At 40.8% G+C, this 25,346-nt stretch overlaps 1 protein-coding gene across 4 annotated transcripts in view; it reads right to left on the reverse strand.

Annotated features, from left to right (window-relative positions):
* Positions 1-546: 546 nt before the first annotated feature.
* STK36 (serine/threonine kinase 36) overlaps positions 547-25,346 on the reverse strand; it is a 30,068-nt gene continuing 5,268 nt past the window's right edge. For 3 of the 4 annotated variants that reach the window (XM_070729199.1, XM_070729218.1, XM_070729210.1), the window contains exons 7-27: positions 24,313-24,406; positions 24,033-24,202; positions 23,742-23,938; positions 23,539-23,653; positions 23,301-23,444; positions 22,699-22,878; positions 21,893-21,990; positions 21,503-21,608; positions 20,025-20,166; positions 16,922-17,052; positions 14,540-14,644; positions 14,322-14,417; positions 13,769-13,863; positions 12,811-12,874; positions 11,295-11,405; positions 10,625-10,699; positions 9,081-9,252; positions 8,678-8,825; positions 6,346-6,505; positions 4,297-5,040; positions 547-1,329 (exon numbers count right to left, since the gene is read on the reverse strand). In XM_070729199.1, the coding sequence (XP_070585300.1) occupies positions 1,186-1,329; positions 4,297-5,040; positions 6,346-6,505; positions 8,678-8,825; positions 9,081-9,252; positions 10,625-10,699; positions 11,295-11,405; positions 12,811-12,874; positions 13,769-13,863; positions 14,322-14,417; positions 14,540-14,644; positions 16,922-17,052; positions 20,025-20,166; positions 21,503-21,608; positions 21,893-21,990; positions 22,699-22,878; positions 23,301-23,444; positions 23,539-23,653; positions 23,742-23,938; positions 24,033-24,202; positions 24,313-24,406 (3,291 nt within the window). In that variant the 3' untranslated portion in view covers positions 547-1,185. The remainder of the gene's footprint in view (positions 1,330-4,296; positions 5,041-6,345; positions 6,506-8,677; positions 8,826-9,080; positions 9,253-10,624; positions 10,700-11,294; positions 11,406-12,810; positions 12,875-13,768; positions 13,864-14,321; positions 14,418-14,539; positions 14,645-16,921; positions 17,053-20,024; positions 20,167-21,502; positions 21,609-21,892; positions 21,991-22,698; positions 22,879-23,300; positions 23,445-23,538; positions 23,654-23,741; positions 23,939-24,032; positions 24,203-24,312; positions 24,407-25,346) is intronic. The other variant, XM_070729227.1, reaches the window with a different exon arrangement.

Consider the following 25,346-nt stretch of genomic DNA (forward strand, 5'->3'; position numbering starts at 1 on the left):
TCTGAATATTTATAGTTCTTTTTCATACTAAATGTCCTTTATTTCACCAGACAGAGAGATGTACTAAGGACCTCTTAAGTGTCTTGAAAGTTACTAAGCTTATAAAAATACTTGATAGGTGCACTATGCTTTTTTACAATGATAGGAAAAAATATAATTCTTATACCATCGTGAAGATTTTTGGTTTGATGTCCAAATGTAAAATTATAATTTTCAAATAGGAAAAAGAAGAGAATTTTAGATAATAGTGTTAAATTCAAGAAAGGCCATGCTCTCAGTATAGTTACAATCTGTTGTCCTATTTATAACAATACACTAATAGTCTTTTAGTCATATTTATAACCCTTCAATCCTTCAACACTTTAATGCATGATTCTTGACGAATGTATATTTTCTTTTATATACACTGAGAGCATATGTACCAAAGACAAATTCCTTGTGCGTCCAATCACACCTGGCCAATAAATAATTCTATTCTATTCTATTAAGGCACAGGACCAAATACAATTTTCAAATGGTACACAGATAATAAGCAAGAACACCGAATATCAACACCAGCTTTTATTACAAAGACTTAACATCAATAATAAAGATTAGCCAGGGAAGTATTCTAGAAAAGTTCTCAATAAATAAAAATGGGACGCCTTCATGAGCTGGATAAAAATTGATCTGTCAGTTCAAGTAGAAATTCTATTCCTATTCAAATTTTTAAAAAAATACCTTATAGCTTCTTTCTTGTGTTATTTTGCAAAACTAAAAGCAAATGAACATTTAAGCCAGCAATGCTACTAACATCTTTTCTTCTTTTCAGCAGAAACTGTTGGATGTTGGTCGATGCCCACCATTAGCATTCCAAAGAAAACTGTCATGAGAACCAACTTCATGAATGATGGTCTTCTAAGATGTTGGACAACAGTACAGCATAGCTTCTTCACAATAGGAAAGAATTAGTACAGTATATGCATAGACTTGTCGTTACAGAAGGTAGCTTATATATTCTTGGATTTTTTTTTAAAAAAAACAGTTTGTAGGAAGATTTGCGATGGCTGTTTCTAATCTCAGGCAAAAATTGAATGATATTCCAAGCACCCTAAAATCTATTTTCAAAAATGGAGTTTACTACTTTATAGTCCCCAAACCTAAAATATTCTTTAAAAATGGACAGTTGTATCTGTTCCTCAGATCTTATACACTGTGTTGAGCCTGAAGGAGATGTATCAGTTTCTTACAGTGCCTTGATGTGGGCCGAGAACTACTATACATAGAGGCCTGAGATCTATGAGTGAAAAGCGCTTCCAATTTTTCACTTGCTTGGAGTGACATCAGTACCTAAAAAGGAAACTAATAGTAGTTATTTAGATATCTAGGAATGCATTCTCACAAATCAATTCATTCTAAAACCTGGGAGACAAAAATCTCCATTTTCAAAGGAATAAAATCCACAAGGGAAGGAAAAAGTCCTACACTAGCCTTCCTGAATCTGCTCATCAACAAAGGAAATAGTTGCAAATGTTGAAATGCAACTTTTTATCAAAAAACAATCTGCATGAAACAAGTGGTCTGTTACCAAAGTAACAACCCAACCTCCCACAAGTAAAGCTGTGTACAAACATTATTCAGAAGAGTGAAGCAACCCAAAACACTAGAAAGAGTAAATAGAAAACCTGTGCAACATCTAACAAAATGGATACCCATATAACTTAATCAAAAAGTGCTTGACCACTCAACCCACTATAGCATAACCCAATGTTTTTCAACCATGGTCAGGTGTGCCGCAAAGAAGGAAGCTCAGGTTCCAGTCTCGCAACTTTTTGCTGAGCTTCCTTCTTTGTGCCTTCCAGGTTTTCTGGCAGCTGCAGCGGTACGCCCGGCTGGAGCTTCCCTGGCGGCGGTGGCAGGTTAGCTTTGGGGCCCGGCGGGAGGGCGCCGGCAGTAGCAGCACCGGGCAGTAGCCGCGAGGCGGTGGCTGTGAGCAGTCGGCAACAGTATACACCACGCTGGCAACAGTGGCATCGGGCAGCTGCGGGGCGGTGGCAGGGCGGTCGGCTGCAAGCAGGAGCTCCAGGGCAGAGGCACTGATGGCAGTGGCTGGATGTGTTGCTGGACTTCGTACATGCTGGCGCTGTGGGGCTGGCACTAGCCCGCTGCTGGGCTGGGACAGAGCTGCCAGCCCCGCGCCCTTGCCCAGTGCAGCACCAGCATGTACGGCGTCCAGCAACACGTCCAGCCGCCGTCGGTGCTTCCGCTCTGGAGCTCCCGCTCGCAGCCGACTGCCCTGCCGCCACCCCACAGCTACTGCCCAATGCTGCTGTTGCCGCCATGGTGTACAAGAGAGAAAGAGAGAGAGAAAGAGATTGCAAGAGAGCCAGAGAGAAAGAAGGGGAGAAAGCGAGCAAGAGAAAGAGAAAGAAAGCAAGAGAGAGAAAGAAAGCAAGAGAGAGAGAGAAAGCAAGCAAGAGAAAGAGAAAGAAAGCAAGAGAGAGAAAGAGAAAGCAAGCAAGAGGGAGAGATAGCAAGAGAGAGAGAGAAAGAAAGAGAAAGAAAAAAGGAAGAAGGGAAAGAGAAATGAGAGAAAAAAGGGGAGAAAAAAAAGAAATGAGAAAATGATTGACGCAGAGAATGAGAAGAAAGAGAGAGAAACAAAAGAGAGAGAGAAGTGACTTGATTTAAAGCATATGATAAAAAGCACCCAAAGAATAAGAGAGAGAAAATCCCCAGCCCTCACCTGTTTTTGGAAAGAATAAGAGAGAAACCCCCCCCCCAGCCCTCACCTGTTTTTGGAAATGGTTCAAGAGTGTGTATACACACACTCACAAGGGGGGAGGAGACAGGGATGGAAAAAGAGGGGAGTGTCTTCGAGTGTCATTTTGGTTGGTGTGCCCCAGGATTTTGTAAATGAAAAAAATGCCGCGGCTCAAAAAAGGTTGAAAATCACTGGTATAACCAACACAAGCTATGAAAACAATAACACTACCATATATCAAAAGCATCTTAGAAACAACCAATTACTGTTTTACAACCACATGGCATCGTTGTAGCACACAAATCTAAAGTCCTCCAAACATATTAAGTAAAACAAAAGATTCACTAGGCCAAGGGGGGGGGGGGGAATCAGGAGTCCTCTATAGTATGGAATGTAAAGGCTACAGAAGCTACCATGTAAGATAGGCAGGTAGAAGACAAGCAGAATGAACACAGGTACCCCAACCAGCAGTCTGTGGGAAGACTCCTCAATCTCATAACATGTGGACTCAACCATAGTTTCAATTGGTAAACTGAGCAGCCTAGAAAAAAACTAAATCCATAAAAGCTTGGAAATCCTGGAAGTTTGGCATTCAGACAAATCAAGCATCAATAGACACATATAGTCATCATTAAAAAAAACAATAAAACTAAGACAGAAACAAAAATACCAGAATGTATCTTTATCAACAGCCCAATACCCAGATAAACAGGATTAATACCAGACAAACAGTTAAGCAGCAAAGAATACTGTAATGTTTTTAAAAAGCCATACGGCCCCAACCAACACTAGCAGGGCAAGCTTCTGTATATAAACAGGGAACAACCTCCACATTCACCAGCACTGATGAAATTACCTAGATGGGTACTGAAGCATCTTTAAGCAAACAATCAAACTAAGAAAATTTCATTTTTCCTAATAGCCTCTTTTATTCCCTCCCCAAATTAGCAGCCAGAAAAACTACATCAAATATCTTTACATAAAAATCCACTGTTGACATTTGTGAGACGGGAATTCTTTAAAACAACAAATATATATCAAAATATATTAAAAACATTTGATATTAGGAGTAAACTGCTAAAGGTCCTATGCTTAGCCAACATAAGATTAATTTTACAATTCCCAATCACATGTGATTGTTATACCAAAAAATTGGAGGCTTACAAATGGCTGCTTATTAACGTAACTCAGTGATGGGGTAGAGAGAGCCAGTCTTAGGTTAATAGAAATCAGGAGGCAAATTGAGATTAAATAAACATTCTGGACTTTTCCTTTCCCAGTAATAATAATAATAATTTATTAGATTTGTATGCTGCCCCTGCCAGTATTTAGAATGGCATTCTGTAAGACTAAACATAATTACCTAACAGAATACCCTTTCTGGATCTAATGCATAATAGTTTAACTCTTGCCTAGCAAATAAAGTTTGAGAAGAAAACATCTATGGTGCATTGAGGATCCACACCGAAGTACTGCCAGTCTCCAATCCTTTCCCCATTGGACCAGAGTTCATACTCATCCATCATCACCCTCCAAAGTTACAGACTTTGTACCTGGTGAATCTTGGACTGCTGGCCAATGGAGCGTAGAGCAAAGAGCGCTGCCTCTTGCACAGCGGGATGGGAGTCACGGCAGGCCGCATCCAACAGGAGTTCAGGCGCTCTGTTCTGGATCAGCAAATCTCCCACCTCCACCGACTGCCGTCCCAAGTTGCCCAGTGCTGAAGCCGCATTGCAACGGGTCCTTGCCTGAGAATCCCCCAGGAGCCGAACCAGCCAAGGCACGGCTTTGTTAAAACCCTGCATCACAGGACCAGCCTGGTAGGCTGCGTTACCGACGGCAAAGCTGGCTGAGCATCGCACGTGCTCGTCTTCATCTGAAAGACCATCCACCAGAAGTTCCTGCAGCCCAGCCTTGTGCCACAGCGCTTGAGGAAATCCTTGTCCATGTCGCAACAGATTGCCTACAAGGCTACAAGCTCTGGCTCGGATCAGGCCATCCCGATGGCGAAGCACGTGGTTCAGCAGCTGAGAAGCTGAATCGGAGTCAACCAGGAGCCTCTTAAGGAAAGGCAGGTGAGGCGGACTGGCCCGGGCTATGTGAGTGAGCAAGGAGAGCAGATCTGCGGTAATAGCTATCTGATCTGAAAGCAAAATGGCCGACAAGAAAACAGTGGCTTGTTCTGAGCTGGCTGCTTCCACCACTTGGCCAATGATTAACTCATCACTCAATACCAAGCGGCACAAAAGGCTGAAAGGCAACTCCGTCTCTGTGATGGGAAGATGTTGAATGGAGACCTAAGAAAGAGCAAAGGAAAGAGTCTGGGAATGGATGGGTATTCTTATGAAGATATTGATAAAATCGAACGGGTCCAAAGACAGGCTACAGAAATGGTGGAAAGTCTTAAGCATAAAAACTTATCAAGAAAGACTTCATGAACTCAATCTGTATAGTCGGGAGGACAGAACGAAAAGGGCGGACATGGTCGAAACATTTATATTTGTTAAAGGGTTAAATAAGGTCCAGGAGGGAAGTGTTTTTAATAGGAAAGTTAACACAAGAACAAGGGGACACAATCTGAGGTCAGTTGGGGAAAAGATCAGAAGCAATGTGAGAAAATATTATTTTACTGAAAGAGTAGTAGATCTTTGGAACAAACTTCCAGCAGACGTGGTTGGTGAATCCACAGTAACTGAATTTAAACATGCCTGGGATAAACATATATCCATAGAAGATTGACGGCAGAAAAAGACCTCATGGTCCATCTAGTCTGTCCTTATACTATTTCCTGTATTTTATCTTAGGGTGGATATATGTTTATCCCAGACATGTTTAAATTCAGTTACTGTGGATTTACCAACTATGTCTGCTGGAAGTTTGTTCCAAGGATCTACTACTCTTTCAGTAAAATAATATTTTCTCACGTTGCTTTTGATCTTTCCCCCAACTAACTTCAGATTGTGTCCCCTTGTTCTTGTGTTCACTTTCCTATTAAAAACACTTCCCTCCTGAACCTTATTTAACCCTTTAACATATTTAAATGTTTCGATCATGTCCCCCCTTTTCCTTCTGTCATCCAGACTATACAGATTGAGTTCATTAAGTCTTTTCTGATACGTTTTATGCTTAAGATCCATCCTAAGATAAATTACAGAAAATAGTATAAGGGCAGACTAGATGGACCATGAGGTCTTTTTTTGCCCTCAATCTTCTCTGTTTCTAAGAACAGCACTACAAAATCAAAATCCATGTTTTGCAAAGGTTGGAATTCCTATTTTGCACCAAAAGCACAACTTCTCTACGGTTATCTAGGCCAATGTTTTCCCAACCTTGGCAACTTGAAGATATCTGGACTTCAACTCCCAGAATTCCCCAGCCAGCATTCGCTGGCTGGGGAATTCTGGGAGTTGAAATCCAAATATCTTCAAGTTGCCAAGGTTGGGAAACACTGATCTAGGCCTTCTTCACAAGCGCAAGCACCATGGAACAGGAAAAAGAGCAGCCAGGGCACAGATAGGGAACAAAAAGGCTATTCCTCGTGACATTGTTCCCACCCACCCCACCCCGCCTTGCAAGTACCTAAATGCTGGAACAGATTTTACCTGGAGTAAATGGGAGGGGATTTGAGAGTTCTTCAGGCTTGCTATGATACATTCTAAAGTTTCTGAGTCTACATCCAGAGCAAACGGGAAGCAAAATAGCCGACAAACTTGGAGCACAACAGTGGACACCAGCTTAGGTTCACTGTCCTCTTGCACCTGCCTGGGGAGTAAGGAGAAAAAAAGCAGCTAGTCAGGCATTACGTCGCTCAAATCCCCACCAGATTTAGTACATCAACTGCAGCCGCAAGCATCAGTGGCTTCAGAGAATATGAAGGCAAGTGAAATGCTTATGCAAAAAGTTAATAGTAAAGCAGTAACTGCAGTAAAAGGAAGGGCTGCGGTGTGGTAGCTCAGCGGTAGAGCTTCCCCTGCAAAAGGGAAGGGCTGCTTCTGAGCCTGACATTTTCATTCAGGAATAGGAAAGGCGCCATCCATTCACTGCAGCAGACAGCAGCTGATGGAACAATGGTCTGATTTAGGAGGCGGCAACTTCCCAAGTTCCATCGACGGCTCTTTGGCTTGTCACTGTTCAATTTTAGGGGATGTCTTTCAAGGGGGAGAGTGTATTATTTATTTAGTATTTATAGCGCTTCCTGTTCGAAAGGTCTCAAACGGTCTCAAAGTGCCTTAAAATGAAAATCCAACTTTTGATGTAAACACATTCAAAACCTGAACAAAATATAGAATACAGTGTCCCCTCAATTTTTGCCGGTTCGAACTTCGCGGAACGTCTATTACCACGGTTTTTCAAAAATATTAATTAAAAAATACTTTGTGGTTTTCCCCCCTATACCATGGTTTTTCCCGCCCGATGACGTCATATGTCATTGCCCAACTTTCGTCTGCCTTTAAAAAACATTTTTTTTAAAATAAACTTTAATAAATAAACATGGTGAGTAATAATCTAAATGGTTGCTAAGGGAATGGGAAATTGTAATTTAGGGGTTTAAAGTGTTAAGGGAAGGCTTGGGATACTGTTCATAGCCAAAAATAGTGTATTTACTTCCGCATCTCTACTTCGCGGAAATTCGACTTTCGCGGGCGGTCTTGGAACGCATCCCCCGCGAAAATCGAGGGAACACTGTAATAAGTAATGTCCTGGTAAAGAGTACAAACAGCAATAAGAAGTTTAAGATATCACTGCAGAAATATTGAATACCATGGAAGAATATCAATGTCTTTCCCCACATCCCCCCCCCCCAAAATTTTCTTTCTTAAATCTTGCCACCTAGCATGCTACCTTTGTCGAGATATTCCAAAATTGGGGGATTACTACTCCAAAAGCTCACTCCCAAGTATCCTCTGAACATGAACTTAGAGGAGACTGAAATCCTGTATATGTTTCATAGAGAACAAACAGAACATTATGTCAAACTAAATTATCTCAGATGCTTGGTATCTGCAAAAAGGGGTTATCTACGTCCTGAGTCTTCGGAGAGGGGCGGCATACAAATCTAATAAATTATTATTATTATTATTATTATTATTATTATTATTATTATTATTTAAATTGTAATTTTTAGGATATCGAAGTGACGTGAGGAAATGGGGTGCTCAGATGGTTCCATATTTGCTGCTGTTGGGATAATATAATAATAAGGAACACAGGGAATATTAATTAGAATATGAGTAAAGGTGCTGAAAGTTTGGAATGGGCAAAGACATTAAGAATTCATTATTTTTTAATCCAGTAATTTAGAATCTTGAGTGGGAAACCTCATTGGAAAACAAAGTATGCTCCATATATTTAGAATATTCTCAAAAGCGATCACATTAGGAAAACATCTGGGACTGGAGAGCTCAGATTGTTCCATATTTGCTCACGTTGGCAGATCCTTCTTGAAAAGCACAGTGCTAAAAAATGAGATCAACATTAGGTGGAGGAAAGATGGTATGATTCGGGGGTAAAATGCTCCTGGTTCGCTCATGCCTATCAGTTGTCAGAGAGTGAGTCACGAAAACAGCACGAGGCTCCGCCCACCCGCCCAGACGCTGCCATTTAAGTTCTTTTACTCTCTGCAATATGGCGGCATCCTGGCAGGTAGGCGGAACCTTGCACTGTTTTCATGACCAGCTCTCCAACGACCAACAGGCATGAGCGAATTGGGAGATTTCACCCCTGGTATGGTTGTTTTGAATCATGATAGTAGTGCTTGGGTGAATGAAAAACATGTAGTTTCACAATGCCATTTCCCCCCAAAAAATGTTTAGTTGCATCTTATGGTTGTGTTTACAGAACCAGAATCAGAAAACAGCACTTAGGCCATTGAGTGTAACTCTCTGCTGTGTCTATTTTGTCCTTTAGGTCAATGTTGGATTGTTCATTACTCACATTTGGTCCAAGTGTTTCAAGAAGCCTGGTTCAAGTAGCTTGTTCAGAATCGCCATCATAACACTACTGGGTTGGGCCAGCTGGGAAAGGCATTGGTGAGGTTCTTGGGTAAAGACGAAGAGGATTAAGCTGAGGAAGAGCAAAGTCCCTACAGCAAGAGAGAGAAAACATCCTTGATGCATTAACTCTGTGCTCTCTTATCCTTTTTCACTCAAGGCAGCATCCTTGTCCACGTCTAACATCCAAAAAGAGAGCAAAGACATCCTGACGTTATACAGCCTTTCCTCAGTCTAGACTAGAATTCCCACATTTTATCTTCTACTATATAGGCAGAAGGAAATGATTCCCAAGAGAGCAAACGTGACTTTATAATGCATTTTCCCTTAACAAAAATAAAACTCACCGTGCGGTGAAAGCAGGTTCCAATCAGGCACTGGTGACTCCTGGCCAGCTCTCGGGGTTTCGCCTTCCATCACTGGCCGCCAAATGGTCAAGTGGAGCACCATACCAAAGCGATGCCATACAATGCTCCAGAGCTCCGAGGCCACAAATTCTCTCACGGTGGCTTTATCTCCCTAGTGCAAGAGAATCCAGGCTCAAACCATCAGGCTGAAGGCAGAAGGTCTTATCTTCTGCCAGCTAAAACACAGATATGCTCTCTCTTAAATCTGACACGCCTTTATCAAATACACTACACACATTGCTATAATCGTACGGCAAACTGTGTTTTCCATTTCTAGATTCATTCATTCATTCATTCATTCATTCATTCATTCATTCATTAGATTTGTATGCCGCCCCTCTCCGTAGACTCGGGGCGGCTCACAGCAATAATAAACAATATATAACAAATCTAATAATTTAAAAGAAACACTAAAAGCCCCATTATTAAAAGCAAACATACACACAAGCATACCATACATAACTGTATAGGCCCGGGGGAGATGTTTCAATTCCCCCATGCCTGACGGCAAAGGTGGGTTTTAAGGAGTTTACGAAAGGCGAGGAGGGTGGGGGCAGTTCTAATCTCTGGGGGAAGCTGGTTCCAGAGGGTCGGGGCCACCACAGAGAAGGCTTTTCCCCTGGGTCCCGCCAAACGGCATTGTTTAGTTGACGGGACCTGGAGAAGGCCCACTCTGTGGGACCTAATCGGTCGCTGGGATTCGTGCGGCAGAAGGCAGTCCCGGAGATATTCTGGCCCGATGCCATGAAGGGCTTTATAGGTCATAAGCAACACTTTGAATTGTGACCGGAAACTGATCGGCAACCAATGCAGACTGCGGAGTGTTGGTGTAACATGGGAATTTTTGGGAAAGCCCATGATTGCTCTCACAGCTGCATTCTGCACGATCTGAAGTTTCCGAACACTTTTCAAAGGTAGCCCCATGTAGAGAGCGTTACAGTAGTCGAGCCTCGAAGTGATGAGGGCATGAGTGACTGTGAGCAGTGAGTCCTGGTCCAGATAGGGCCGCAACTGGTGCACCAGGCGAACCTGGGCAAACGCCCCCCTCGCCACAGCTGAGAGATGGTTCTCTAATGTGAGCTGTGGATTGAGGAGGACGCCCAAGTTGCGGACCCTCTCTGAGGGGGTCAATAATTCCCCCCCCCAGGGTTATGGACGGACAGATGGAATTGTCCCTGGGAGGCAAAACCCACAGCCACTCCGTCTTATCCGGGTTGAGTTTTCTGTTTCCTCTCATCTTCTGATATTGCTCCCAATACAAGGATATTTTGGGGGTGGGGAAAGGAGGGCAATATTTAAGTGGAGGTTTTCTTTTCTACTCCTACATGCACAGTGGAACTGGGCATAGCACAGCAAAGAAATAATGTAAGCCAATTCTCACTTATTACCATTTGGCAGCAAGCTCCCTCTTATTTCTTGGATAACTTCTACACACTTAAAAATTCAGAGCAGCTCCTTTGTGAAACAGAGAAGGAAACCCATACCTGGCTTAACAGATGCAGCAACAAAAACATGAGCCCATCGTAGAAGCCAGCTCCCATGGGAGAAGGTAGGTACAGCTGAAAGATAGGAGAAAGGTGTGACCGACTAATGCAGAGCGTCTAAATCACACCCTGGCTACTGTGTTGCATGGCAGGAGCGGTCAATTCAAGATGCTGCCGAATGAGAAACCTCAGAAGGTCCACCCGATAGTGAGGATGGCAAAGAATTACAATTCATCTATATCTGGAAGAACACAGGCTTCACCTTACTCTAGATTTACAGTGGTTCTCAACCTGGGGAGTCGGGATCCCTTTGGGGGGGTGGGTGTCAAATGACCATTTCACATGGTTGCCATGGGAAAGGACATATCTCCCATGATGTTAGGAACTAAAACTTCTATTCTGGCGCCTCGGAACATATTTTTATAATCCGACCAATCAGGCATTTAAAGTGGGCGTGTCCCTCTGACTTTCCTGCCAATCAGCTTAAAGCTCTGTTGGGAGAATTGATGCTAGATTTATGGTTGGGGGTCCCCACAACATGAAGAACTGTATTAAGGGGTCTCAGCATTAGAAAGGTTGAGAAGCACTGAGTCTAGAAGGATGTGAATTCATTCGCCACAGAGGCGCCTGACTTTTATGTGTCCCAAACTCTATACAGTTGGACAGTTACCTCTGCGGGTTCTGCGAGTGCAGTAGCTATATTTGTCAAGGCTTGGTCTGGGTTCAGTTTCACAGAAACACCATACTGGATCAGGAAGGCCAATAACAATCCCGCAGCACTCTGCATGAGAAAAGAGACGTATGTAGATCATTTGTCTCAAAAAAGGAATTTTACACCGGATTAAAAACTATAGAAATGTAAAGGAAAAAAAACCAGAATAAAAATATATATGAAAAGGTACAGGTATTCCTTGACTTACAACAGTTCATTTAATGATCATTCAAAGTTACTGACACTGAAAAAAGGGACTTACGGCCATTCTTCACACTTATGACATGCAGGAACCCCATAGTCATGCGATCAAAGTTCAGACGCTTGGCAACTGACTCATATTTATAACTGTTGCAGTGTCCTGGGGTCTTGTGATCTCCTTTTGTGACCTTCTGACAAGCAAAGTCAGTGGGGAAGCCAGATTCACTTAACAACTGTGTTACTAACTTAACCACAGCAGTGATTCACTTAATAATTGTGGTAAGAAAGGTCATAAAATGGGGCAAAACTCACTGAACAACTGTCTGACTTAGCAACAAAAAGTTGGGGCTCAATTGTGGTTGTATGTCAAGGACTACCTGTAATTAAAAAAGTGAGAAATACTTTTAAGAGGGTAAAGTATTATTAATATTATTATTATTATTTATTGGATTTGTATGCCGCCCCTCTCCGCAGACTCGGGGCGGCTAAGTACTTTAAAGTTAACCTTTTAAAAGTTTCAAGTAAAAAGGCGGAAAAAGATAAACAAAAACTGACTTCCAATCTCCTTTGTAGCAATTACAAACATTACCATTCCCTCATTCCCAAATTATATTTGACACCCTTCAACCTAGACTGGCTCATCATCACAGTCCTACCCTTATCTCAGCAATTTCAGTCTGCCATTTTCTCCACTCGGAAGACTTCCAAAATTATTTTAATACCTTGAGTAAGAATAGTCAGAAGGTCCTCTGATATACAGTGGATATGGAAGTGGTAACTACATAATGGTTCTTTTTTTCTCCCAAAGTGCAGATACAGTGGATCTAAAATGATAAACTACTAACAATTTCTATTTTATCAAATAGGAATAAGTACTGTGTATGCATACATACATACATACATACATACATACATACATACATGTGTGTGTGTGTGTTTCCATACCTCTCCCTCTCTCCATAGAACATTTAGTCAGAGCAGCTATTCTACACCAGCTAGTGGAATACACTTGCAGTGGAAGAGGAGGTGTGCTGTTTTTCACAATATTAAAAAATGTTGTAATGTCACCAACAAGGTGTGGAATCAGAACTGTTTGATTTTCATCCTTCTTTTACTAAAGAACTAACATTTACAATGCAATGCATTTGGGATTCTCTTTTACCTAAACATCTATAATGGAAATGAATTAACAAGTGAGCTGTGTCTATGAGATGGGTGAATTTAAGTAAGAAATTCTAAATTCTTTTCCCTTTCAGCTGGCAGGAATACTCACTAGAATAGAGGCATTTGCTCTGTGGTTGAAAAGCTCCATGGTCTCTTTTAATACAATGTCAGACCTAAACCAAGATTAAAAATATATATAATTAAAAGAAAAGAACAAATCATATAAAACCCCTAATGTTCTTGATGAAGCGCTTGCTCAGTGATTAAGAAAATAAGAGAATACAAGGAATAACGCATTGGTATTTATTCCATTCTCATACAGTTTCCACAACCTCTGAAAATCATGTGATCATAAAAATAATCCACTGTGTTCTGGGGCTTTTGAAATGATAGCGGAATCACTCCTTATTTAATTAAAGGAACTTCAAAGATCGAAGTTATTTCCTAAACCTGTAATACCTAGGGTAGAGGATGAACTTTGGGATTGAAACTTGTGGTCCCTTCCTGCTTTAAAACCTTTAACATCTTCCCAACAAAATTCCCATTGAATGCTTTTAAAAAAGGAGGAGGCCCTCTGGAGATCTCACTGCTGAAGGAACAGTTACAAATGAATCTGAGGTATGTTTAGCAAATACTTAGAGAGGATGTTAGCTTATGAATTTACAGTGGATGGCAAATATTTATCATTGTTGTAAATAGTCTTTTGTTTGACGTGATGAAAAAATATTCCCTTAAAGCAAGGCAAATGAAGAATTTAAGGATTTACAGATCATGCCTTGTGGAAATCAGAATTGTTCATTTTCTTGCTGCGACTCAACTCTAAGAAAAACCTCTGCTATCCCCCAGCCGCTTCCTAATTTGGCTTGGATACCTCTGAAAGGCCAGATCTACAAATCAGTCTCCCCATTTTTTGGTGACTTACAAGTATTCCATAATATGATTAAAAGTTTTCCATCTACCTGTTGGCATTTTTGCAGGACGAGACCTGTAATCGAGTAGCCCAACTTTGGTTATTTTGCTGCTAACTTTCATTGATTCATTTTTAAAAGCTTTGCTCTGGTACTTACTGTGGTGGTAGGATCTGGCACTGGAGCAACATCAGGGAGATGAGCCTCAATGAGGATTCAACAGCCTGGACTCGTGCAACTTCAGGCAACAAGACCTTTTAAAGACACAGACCTTAGTTTTGAAACACTCTACTTCCAAGTCTTCACCTTTCTAAGATCTAATCAAGATGAAGCCCATTTAGTATTCCTTCTGTACTATTTCATGGCTGCCTCAGTTCTTTTTCCCTGTCATCTCCTATGGTCTCATCCTTTTTAACTCATCACTCTCTCATCCAGACTCTTTCTGGTTGTCAGTATATGAACTCTCAAAACACTGAGAAGTTTAGTTTTGTCAGTTAATGGATGAAAGAGGCGATGAGAAAGGTTCTTGAAAAAAAAACACTGCCAGTTAGTGTTGGCAATGCTAAGCACTATGGACCCATACCCTAGAAGGACAGAAGGCAGTTACTTGCTTGTCCTCCTCATGTACAAAATAGAAGTCTTTGAATTAAGGATCTGTATATGTAAACAAGCAGCTCTCTTTCTAATTGAAGACTGAAAAGAAAATGAATACCTTGCCCTGCAGGTGGCAGATTAAGAAATTCAGGAATTCTGGAGTTGCTACGCGATGGCACAGAGCCTGATTGACATGGCAGCAGGCATACAGGATCTAAGCAATGGAAAGGCAAAACAACACTGGACTGCTGAAATCCAATCCCTCCTTTCTCCAGTTGAAAGAGGGAAGAAACAGCATCCACACCCCAATGAGGTGCAAAAGGTCAGAAGTGTTACCTTGAGCCCACTTATAGAAGAAGTAGGACATACGGTGGTTGAGAAAAGACATGAAAGCAGCTGGTCATCTTTCTTGGTGAGCTTTTCAGCTATTTTCTGGGAAATCTGCATGAAAACCACAAGAGAAACCAACCCTCGGTCAATTGACTATCTAAAAAGAAAAATAAAAGCAGCAGGAGCAACTCTTCCAGCAACATTAGACAACTGGACTTAAGAGGCTGAGTCCTGATCTATACAATTTTTACGGCTACTTTAATTTGCTTTCACATCAAAAACAACAGGAGTAAAAACGAGGGTTATCTGGAAAGTAAAGTGACAAGGGACGTAGCTCTCACTGGCAATGTTCACGGGGGAAGTTGGTATTACTATTGTGTAGCGGGAAGCCAGCGGAAGAGAATGAGCAGTGCCAGTGGTCAGTAGATCATCGACTGGTATTGTGGTGAAGGTTAGAGATGAGCGTCCTCATTCCGTTTCCCTGCAAGTGTGAAGTGCGTGATATAATACGCTATCTGAATGCAAAGGGCATGAACACTGCTGCGATGGGTGCCCAAGATTTGTGTTTTATGGATGTCCAAGATTTTTCTCGCCGATTGCTCAGTTTTGAATTTTTTGGCTGAAGGAGAATGGGTGTGGTGCCACTGCATTGATTGATGTTTGCTCTCTGGAGTACTGTATAGTGATAAGCCCAAGTTTCATCTCCTGTCACTCTACAGTTAAGAAAAGCCTCATCTTCAATCTTGAAATGGTCAAGAAATTCTCGGGCGGCACGGACTCTGTCGATTTTGTGCGCTTCAGTAGGCATCTTGGTTACCCATCACAGCAGCATCCACACCCTTAGCATTCAGTTGCGTATTGCAGCATGTACTTGGCAGGAAACAGAATGAGGATATCAACTTCCCCTGCGAACATTCCCCGTGAGAGCTAAGTGCCTTGTAACCTTACTTTCCCGATAACCCTCATATTAATCCCTCTCCAAACATCACAAGCTCAGGTCAGAGCTATAGCAAGGATATAATAAGACCAGTTTGGCAACTAATAGCATTACTATTAGTAGTATTAATAGTTTGAGCCACCCCAAGTCCACGGAGTCCAGGGGCGGCATACAAGTCCATTCAATCAATCAATCAATCAATCAATCAATCAATCAATCAATCAATGCCCCTTGCCCCAACTTCCATTCAATTGTGTCTGATTTTTGGAGACTGGCTGGACGAATCCCTGCAATTTCATTGGCAAGGTTTCCCAGAAGTGATTTGCCATTGATTCCTTATTTATTTTTATTGATTGTTTTAGAAAATTTATACTGCCGCCTATTACCACAGGGCGTCTCAAAGCGGCTTACAAAAATATGAAAACACCTTGCAAAAAATGATAAAGGACAATAATAAAATAATAGCCCTCCATACTAGTCCTTCCTAAGGCTGAGAGAAAGTCACCAGGTTGGCTTTTTGCCTGAGGTGAGACTAGAATTCTGGGACTCCTGGATTCTAGCCTAACACTTTAAACCAGAGGTCTCCACCCTTGGCAAATGTAAGACTTATGGACTTCAACTCCCAGACAATTCTGGAAATTGAAGTCCACAAGTCTTAAATTTGCCAAGGGTGGAGATCCCTGGTTTAAACCACTAGACCATTAATGCTAAGTATCATTGCAATGCTGCCAAGCAATGAATTGTAGGCAGTTAAGTTTTCTCTCCACCAATATTCAATTTTTCAATTCAATTTATTAGATTTGTATGCCGCCCCTCTCCGAAGACTCGGGCCGGCTCACAACAATAAAAAACAATATTCCAGCGAAAACAAATCTAATATTAAAAAGCACATAAAACCTTATCATATTTAAAAAGGCAAACAACATATACATACCCAAACATAAATATAAAAAAGCCTGGGGGAAAGGTGTCTCAACTCCCCCCATGCCTGGCGGTATAGATGGGTCTTGAGTAATTTACGAAAGACAAGGAGTGTGGGGGCAGTTCTAATCTCCGGGGGGAGTTGATTCCAGAGGGCCGGGGCTGCCACAGAGAAGGCTCTTCCCCTGGGGCCCGCCAAACGACATTGTTTGGTCGACGGGACCTGGAGAAGGCCAACTCTGTGGGACCTTATCGGTCGCTGGGATTCGTGCGGTAGCAGGCGGTTCCGGAGGTACTCTGGTCCAATGCCATGCAGGGCTTTAAAGGTCATAACCAACACTTTGAATTGTGACCGGAAACTGATCGGCAGCCAATGCAGGCCACGGAGTGTTGCAAATATCAATATGATCCACAGGGCCAGGAAGCAACACTTCCACTAAAGTCAATGCCACTGGTATTACCAACCTCTGCTGCTTTAATAGATCACATTGCCAACAGCTGATAAGTGTACATGCAGAGTCAACTCACACCTGCATTTTGGCCTTCTGATGTATGAGGTGTCCTCCTGGGATGCCACAGGATGCAGCCAGAGCTTCTGTAAAAGCAGCTGCCAAGCATTGACACCACTCATGTGCTGCCTCAGCTGATTTTGGAAATTCCACTGGTAAGGAATAAGAATAAAATAGAAAGATTACATGTGTACAGAATGAACTCTTTTAACAGTTCCCTGCTTTGGTATTTAGAATGGTGCAAGAGAGAGACAAGTCACCTGGTACCGACATACTGCTAGGCCTCACGCTCATGAAGAAAACTCATTCTCTAGCAATCTGAAAAATGCACTCTGCAAATTCGGAATTCTTTTGCTTGGCATAGTTCACCTTGATTTCCCTTTCTCTTACACAGGTATTTGTTGCTGTAGAAGTTTAATTTGAATTTGAAAGTGAAATGACAAGTGTGTAAATTGAGAAAAGGAAAAGAAAAGGATTTTGAAATGTCAAGAGGGAGATACCATGTCAATGGACAATGTGGCTATAAAAAACTTTTTAAAATCATTGTTACTCTAACTTATACAAAGGACACGATATTCCCTTGGAATAAAAGTTTGATTATTTAAAAAACAAAATTTACCAAATATTAAACTAGGGAGAGTAGTAGGACCAGATGGATTACCAGGTTATTAGTACAAATGCTTTGAATATAAACTTGTACAAGCCCTCCAAAATATGATGAATTCTATACTTGGAAAAAGGCTAATATAGGATTGATTGATTGATTGATTTAATTAATTTGTATGCCACCCTTCTCCGAAGACTCCAAATATAAAGAAGGATGAGATTTAACTCCAGCAACAAATATTATTGAATAGCAATTATGTTATTTACAATTATTTCAGCAGATAAATTGAAACCAATTAGGGAAGAAGTTATTCATAAAGACCAATCTGGACTTTTACTTAAAAAGACAATTAAAAGATAATATTGGAACAGAATTAAACAGTATAGAATATTTGGAACAGCATCATGAAAAACAAGCCGCGCCAATTTTTCAGATGCAGAGAAAGGCTTTGATAATTTAAATTGGCTGGTTTATGTGAAGTTTTAGAAGATAAGAGCTTTGAAGATAATTTTATACAATGGGTATAATCAATTTATTCCTCACAAAAAGCACAAATGTAGATTTAACAATGCCAAAGGGAACAAGACAAAGCTGCCTATTATCCCTTTCTTGTTTATCTCTTGAGTCTTGAAATTTTGAACAAAGATATAAGGCAAGATGAGAGGATATTAGGTGTACAAATTAAAAAAGAAGCTTACAAGTTGAGAGCTTTTGTAGCAGTTTTTGTTGGTATTGGAAGTTGTTTTAAAGGGCATTGAATGATGCGCTAGAAGAGGGGTGTCATATTGGTGGCCCATGGTTCAGATACGTCATGTGCAGGCCATGTCCACACCAGCTCCACAATTGGGAAAAATGTTGCAACACATCATGTGATGGCAACATGATGTTGGAAGTTTGATACCCATATGGTGGAATATTGTGGGCCACTTTCACAAGAGGGAAGAGGTGCATTCCAGGGGAATAAGAAGCATCTTAGTTCAAATAGTTGGTCTGAAAGAAAGTGAAGACAGCCTGTCTCTACAGAGGAATCATTGAGTCTGTCATCTGCACCTCTATAACTGTCTGGTTTGGTGCTGCAACCCAACAGGACCGACACAGACTTCAGAGGATAATCAGAATTGCAGAAAAAACAATTGCTGCCAATCTGCCTTCCATTGAGGACCTGTATACTGCACGAGTCAAAAAGAGGGCGGGTAAAATATTTACTGACCCCTCGCATCCTGGACACAAATTGTTTCAACTCCTACCCTCAAAACGTCGCTACAGAGTACTGCACACCAAGACAACTAGACACAAGAACAGTTTTTTCCCGAACGCCATCACTCTACTAAACAAATAATTCCCTCAAAACTGTCAGACTTTCTACTAAATCTGCACTTCTATTCTACTAGTTTTTCTCATCATTCCTATCACCCATTTCCTCCCATGTTGACTGTATGACTGTAACTTGTTGCGTATATCCTAAGATTTTTATTAATACTGCTTCTTCATTGCTTATTTGACCCCTATGACAATCATTAAGTGTTGTATCACATGATTCTTGACAAATGTATATTTTATTTTATGTACGTTGAGAGCATATGCACCAAGACAAATTCCTTGTGTGTCCAATCACACTTGGCCAATAAAAATTCTATTCTATTCTATTCTATTCTAATATTTCTCACAATATATGTTTGATGTAGATGGTACAGTCCTTCAGTTTGGCAAGTTCCTGCCTGTATGGAACAATAAGGAAATCTACTTGGAAGAATCACTATGTACTGTATCTTTCATGTTTTTCAGTCTGACCATCAACAATGAGAAAATTAAAATCATTTGGTGCATTAGCTAGCTTTAAGATTAAAAAACTGAAGACAAAGAAGCCAACAAAGTATGAAAATACAAGATCAAATAGAACTGATGAGTATTCAATATCAGAATTCAATATTAGTATTGAATTCAGTACTAGAAAACAGCATTCAATGTTAGAAAAATGTAAAACATATGGAGGTTTATTTGATAAATACAAATTGTATGTTGTTTCAAAATAATTATGTTAAGACATGAAATTTAAAAAGATACGTTAAGATGTTAAGAGCTACAGCTCTCATTGTTGAGGAGACTCAGGCTTTATTGGGGCATTTTCAGTGAAGTTTGGAGCAACAAGATAAAGTATAAGCCCAGATACCTCACAATGAGAACATATCTTATTTGTTTAATCTACATAGATACCCATCTCACCTAAGTGAGTCTGCCTAGCTTACAAATTTAAGTAGTCATTTCTATACGCTGTAAATAGTAATGCAAACAAATGTGATTGCACTCTGTGGAACTTCAATATCACATCTGCTATGTATTCTCTAAGTGGCTCAGAGCACAGAGGAGAAAAACAACGTAAGAATTATGTGAGGACATAAGAGAAATATCATGCTTGTAAGCAGCCATCAATTAAGAATAAGAGAAAATTCGGATGGAGAAACGTAATGGCCAATTTGTAGTATCCTCAAAATACAAGGAGGCCACTGCATCCATTACCTCCTTGGGCTGAGTGCTCAAAGCTTGCACCCTGGTAGAAAAGATCCAGCAGGGTTTGATGATCTTTAAGCAAGCTGGTGTAGAAGGCGTTTGAGACTGATGGACAGGTGCGATCCATGCTCTCACATAAATGGGTGAAACACTAAAGGAAGGAAAAAAAGGGCAACTATTACAATGCTGATGGAGCCGATTTAAAGGTGGGTAGAAGGAATAATACCCTGGTCTAAACCAATACAGGGAATCCGTGCTGCTAAAATAAGATAAATATACTCTCCCTGGGACAATCAGCAAAGCTCACATATTGCTTGGTGGCCAAATGGTGGAAGTGACCGGAATGCAGGATCTATGGAGCACTAAGTTCTTGGAGAAGCAGGAGGAAAAGGTCCCATGTTATGTGGATACCCAGAAAAAGGGGAGGAAAGATACAACACTTTTCAAGGCTAACAGGAAATCACAGCATCAAGTGCAGCACTTTGGCTGGTAACAATGGGACACTCCTTGCCTGCTTCTGCCACCACTGGTATCATTCCTGGGGGTGCGGAGCAGTGTTTCCAGAAAATCAATGATTTTAGAGGGCCACATCACTACAAAGATTGAGAACTCCTGGGTTAGGAGACTAAACAAATCAACAACTTTTTCTGAGATTTTTCTTTAACAGAAGGGTAAGATATGTGTGGGAGGCAATCTGAACTGCCTTGTCCCCCTTGAAAGGTAGACCAGATCTGGAAACAAACTGCAATAAGATTATTGAGATAGGCCATAATAATAGGTTATTATTATATTTTCCCTTCTCACCCTTGGGGAGTCAGGGATTGGGTGGAGGCTACACTGACTTTCTTTGTAATGCTCTCCTGTCTTTCTGGATAGAACACATATGTGTTGTATAACTGGGATTCTGGATTCCTTCTCAAGAACCATTTTCCTGATTACCTACATTAAGGAAATAATATTACATGAAACTTAGATTCAATATACTAAACGTTGAAAAGTGTGCTGGAAAACGGAGTCTTGAAAATATCAAGCTTTCAAATCCTTTTTTAAAAGATTTATAATGTGGTATGATTTTTAAAAACAAATCTACATGGGTAAGTTTTTCAGGGCTTTTAATCATGGAAGATATTTAGAAACTCTATGTCCAAACACATTACGGTACTGAATACCAGGAACCTAGAAGCAGAAGTGCAAGAAGGTTATCAATTTTTTTTCTGACTTTTTTCTGACTCTGACTTTTTTCTGACTCTGATTTTGCAGAACTTTGTTTTTTTAAAATCAGATTTAAAGTTAAGGTTTCTTACCTTTAAAAAAAGCTGTCCTACACACTTCTAATTACATAAAGCTATATTCTTTAGCTAAGGAGAGCTTTGTGGGATAAGTGTATCAGCATATATATGGATTGGGGCAACAGATGATGAAGCTGAATGAGCAGGAAAAGGAAAGAGAATACAGTTGGATAATTTTTTTAAAGACCAGATACTTACCATGAGGCTTTGTTCTCGCAGCCTGCTTTCTTGATCTGTTGGCTGAGTCAGTAGTATAGGTACCAGAGTTAGGAAGTGACTAGCAGATATGTAAAATCCCTGCAAACTAGAAAACCATTTGTGTTTATGATTTAAGACCTAAGAACTAAACTTATGCAACTCAGTTTTCTCCATCCTCTAACTAGTTCAATTCTTGCAGCATAGGGGCTTCTATTTGGAGATATTATTTGACATGCCATGCTTTAAAAAAAAAGACATGAGAATAGAACCACTGGTTATTCAGCCATATCCATTCATTCTGTGATTCAATCTTGCCTGCCCCTATTTTGCTGAAAATAGTATTATAATTTATTTTGTATTCTTATTCTGTCTATCACGCAAGTTTCTTACCTTTGCTTTTCTTTATCTTTCTCCTGGTTGAAATCACTGGCAAAGAAGGCTGACATCACTGTAATTAGATCTATTAGCAGGGTAATATGCCATGGTTGCTGTAGGACAAAGAAAAGTGCATATTCTGAAAACTGTCTAAGGGTCTCCAAATGATCAAGGAATATCTCAGTGAATTATGCAGAAATACTGTTGAATGTTGTGCAAGATGCAGACCATACAAATGCAAAAAAGCAAGGAAGCAAGGAAGTTAGAAAGAGAAAAGGGAGGGGGGAAGAGACAGGAAAGAAGGAGGGAAGAAAGGAAGGAAGGAAGAGAAAGAAAGAAAGAAAGAAAGAAAGAAAGAAAGAAAGAAAAACTGTCTAGACAGAACTATCTTGCATAGCTATGAAGCTCCTGCAGCACTGAGATAAGTTTCAGGAAAATGTGATGCCTTAGTATGAAATTTCAGTTTTAACTTAAATCAAATCTGCTGGCAAATCTCTGCACTTTAAATGCAAGACATTGGAAAAATTTGAGCAAAATAAAACCTTCCAGAAGTCAACTGACGAGGCTAGCCATAGCACTATTCTCTCCAGTTCCCTGTCTTCCTCCCACCAAATTCTGCATTTCAAATAATACTATCAACTTTAGGTAAATTAAGTGCAATAAGTATGATTTTTGTCTTCTAAATCAAATATAAAAATACCAGTTTAAATTATGCTCATATAAAAAAAATCTAAACAAAATACATACACCAAAACTTGCCTGCCATCCACCCAGATAATTTTTCTGAAATTGAGCTGATTGTTTTTAATAATACATCTTACCTGCTTGGTACAGGAGCTCTCTAAGATGTCCCTCACTAGATGCATCACAAAATGGGATAGGTCTATATCCCTGCAGAAGGTGTATAGCAGTTCTGAATTACATCGGGTACTTAACAAGTTGCAAATGACACGAAGAACAGGACGAAGATGGGAAGCACCCTCAAGCATTCCTTCTAAGACCTATAAAACACATTAGAAACAGAAACATTTAGCAAAGTATCAGCCCCTAAAGTATGACATTTTATCGTTTATTTATTCTAGTCATACTGTCCTCATCATTAAGTCCACTCAATATACCTCTTACAGCCATTTCCCTCATAATCAATGGCATGTGCTTAGTTTTTAGACTCCCTTGACCACTACAAGAACTCTGACTTTCTTGACTTTGACTTTGTTCAACTCTTTAAAGATTTACTTAATCTTTCAGTTTCATGCCTCACCAGTTCCTAGGAGTAATATGGCCATAATTGCCAAAAGGGGTCTGACCACAGAAGTGTATTTTCACTTAAGTCTTTATCTCTTTTCTCTAAAGTGCATGTAGTTTAATTTTTGAAAAACTAGTTCCTAAAACATGGCTAGTGTTCTTTGTATGTACATCTCACCTGCTGACCAGAATCCTGGATTCGGGTACGGATGCGCTGCACAAACTCAGGGTCTCCCAGAAGACTCAATGGGGCACACAGCTGTACATTTGCAGGATCTGTGGCATCGATGAGGTACTGCCACTCTTCATCACTATCCAGCTCCTACAGAAAAAATAATGTGTCCATAAGGGCCACAATGCCCTTGAAATGTGTTTGCTATTATGCAAAGTGCTAAGGTTTATAGACATATGCTTACGTCAGTTTCCAGATCTACAGTGCTGATGCTACATCTGTCTCGTACTTCTGATCCGCGATTTGTGGGCTTTCCCTCTGGGAATTCCCGATTGTAATCATGTGTAATTCTGTTCTCCCTACGCATGAAGAAGAAGAAATGAAGGCTGAAGTGAGACTGCACAGCAGAGAGCTGTTCGCTCCTTAAATCCAATACATAATTCTCACCGAGGCGTTGGGGGTGGCTCTGCTCGCTCCCATTCTGCTCCTTGGTTTTCTAGAACGCGGGGCCTCTGTTCTCCAGAACCAGAAGATGCCTGATGCTCTTCTCTGGGATCTGCCTGAACGGGGCAGGTTTTCCATGGAAGGCCCTGGTCTTCCTTAGCTATTTCTCCTTTCAGAAGAGACTTGGATTTCTCTCTCACCTGTAGTAGAAAAAAAAAGTTACATTACTCTAATGGATGGAGACTCACTATATCATAAGGACCCTCCCTAAGGATTATGTGCTATATATTTCACCTTTTCCTGAGCCTCCTGGGCCATCTTCTGACGCGCCTTCTTCAAGATCTTGGACTGACCACTGAGAGGGGCCAGGAAATGTGCCTGTTGGTCTTTCAGAGCCTGTAATTCAGGGGTCAATTTGCTAGTGAAAGGGTTTGTAACAGCCTGTTCTTCTGTGTCATTGACCACTGGAAGGAAGGATACAAGTGAGTAACAAGATTTCATTGGACTGCATGCATAAATCAGACACAAAAGCAAGACTGAGGGGAGATGGTAGAAAGACAAGCACCATGTTTACCTGTCACCTGTCCAGCAATGAAGGGATGATAGAGCAGTTCTGGCCACGATAGACGCTGGCGAGGATCCTTCATCAGGAGACCTTGCAAGAAGCTCTATAAAGTAATGTTACATATGAAAGAAGTTCTCCTGACTAAACTGCTAGGCATGGCTAGTGTGCCTCACTGAACTTGAGTGGATGAGTCTCCGCCATCCGACCATATATGAGGCTGTCATCAGCACAAGGCATCTTGGAATGCTACTTTTGTTTCCACGTTTAAATTTACAGTTCTCAACATTTCAGGAAAGCTGTGGCTTAAAAGTCCTGCTGGTTTCAGCAAAATATTGTGCAGAAATATTCTCAAAGAAACAAATACAAATGCAAAGTATGTATTTCATCTCCCCACCAAGAAACTAGGCAGGACCCGAACTAATAAGAAGAGATTCATATATTTGGAATTGTTTGAAATAGCAACAAACATTAGTTTATAATGGCAGTGCAAATTTTAATAACCTGAGTAGCATCAAATCTATGTACAGCAGTTGCTTGAAGTCAAGAATTAACAGAGGCTAATCTTTTAAAATACTTTTTAAAGTCTTCATGTGGGCTGAAGACACATAGCGAATAGAGAAAGAAAGTGAGGAAACCATGTGATGGAGCAAAGGGCCAAAGAGAATGTAGGAAATGTTGAGTGTAGCAGGGCACTGAAAGACTAAAAATTCTAGGACAGTGGTTTACAACCTTTTTCATCCCATGGCATACTACAAGGTGCTAATATGTGTGGGTGCCCATTTTATAGGCAAGACTTCCGGGTCACAAAACCTAAAAGCCCCATGATATCAGAGGTTGCTGGGACCTGGAAATAGATTTGGAGGAAGTGTGATCCATCTGTCACAGAGATGGGGTTCTGGCTGTGCAGTTCCACAACACTTCCCAACATTTCTTTGTGGCTCATTGATGGGGTGCCCTTGTAGATTTTTTGTGGTACACCAATGTGCCACATGGCACAGAGGTTGAAAAGCACTACTCTAGGAGTAAAGAAAGAACACATGCTT

Source organism: Erythrolamprus reginae, chromosome 1 (genome assembly GCF_031021105.1).
Source record: "Erythrolamprus reginae isolate rEryReg1 chromosome 1, rEryReg1.hap1, whole genome shotgun sequence".
Taxonomy (NCBI): domain Eukaryota; kingdom Metazoa; phylum Chordata; class Lepidosauria; order Squamata; family Dipsadidae; genus Erythrolamprus; species Erythrolamprus reginae.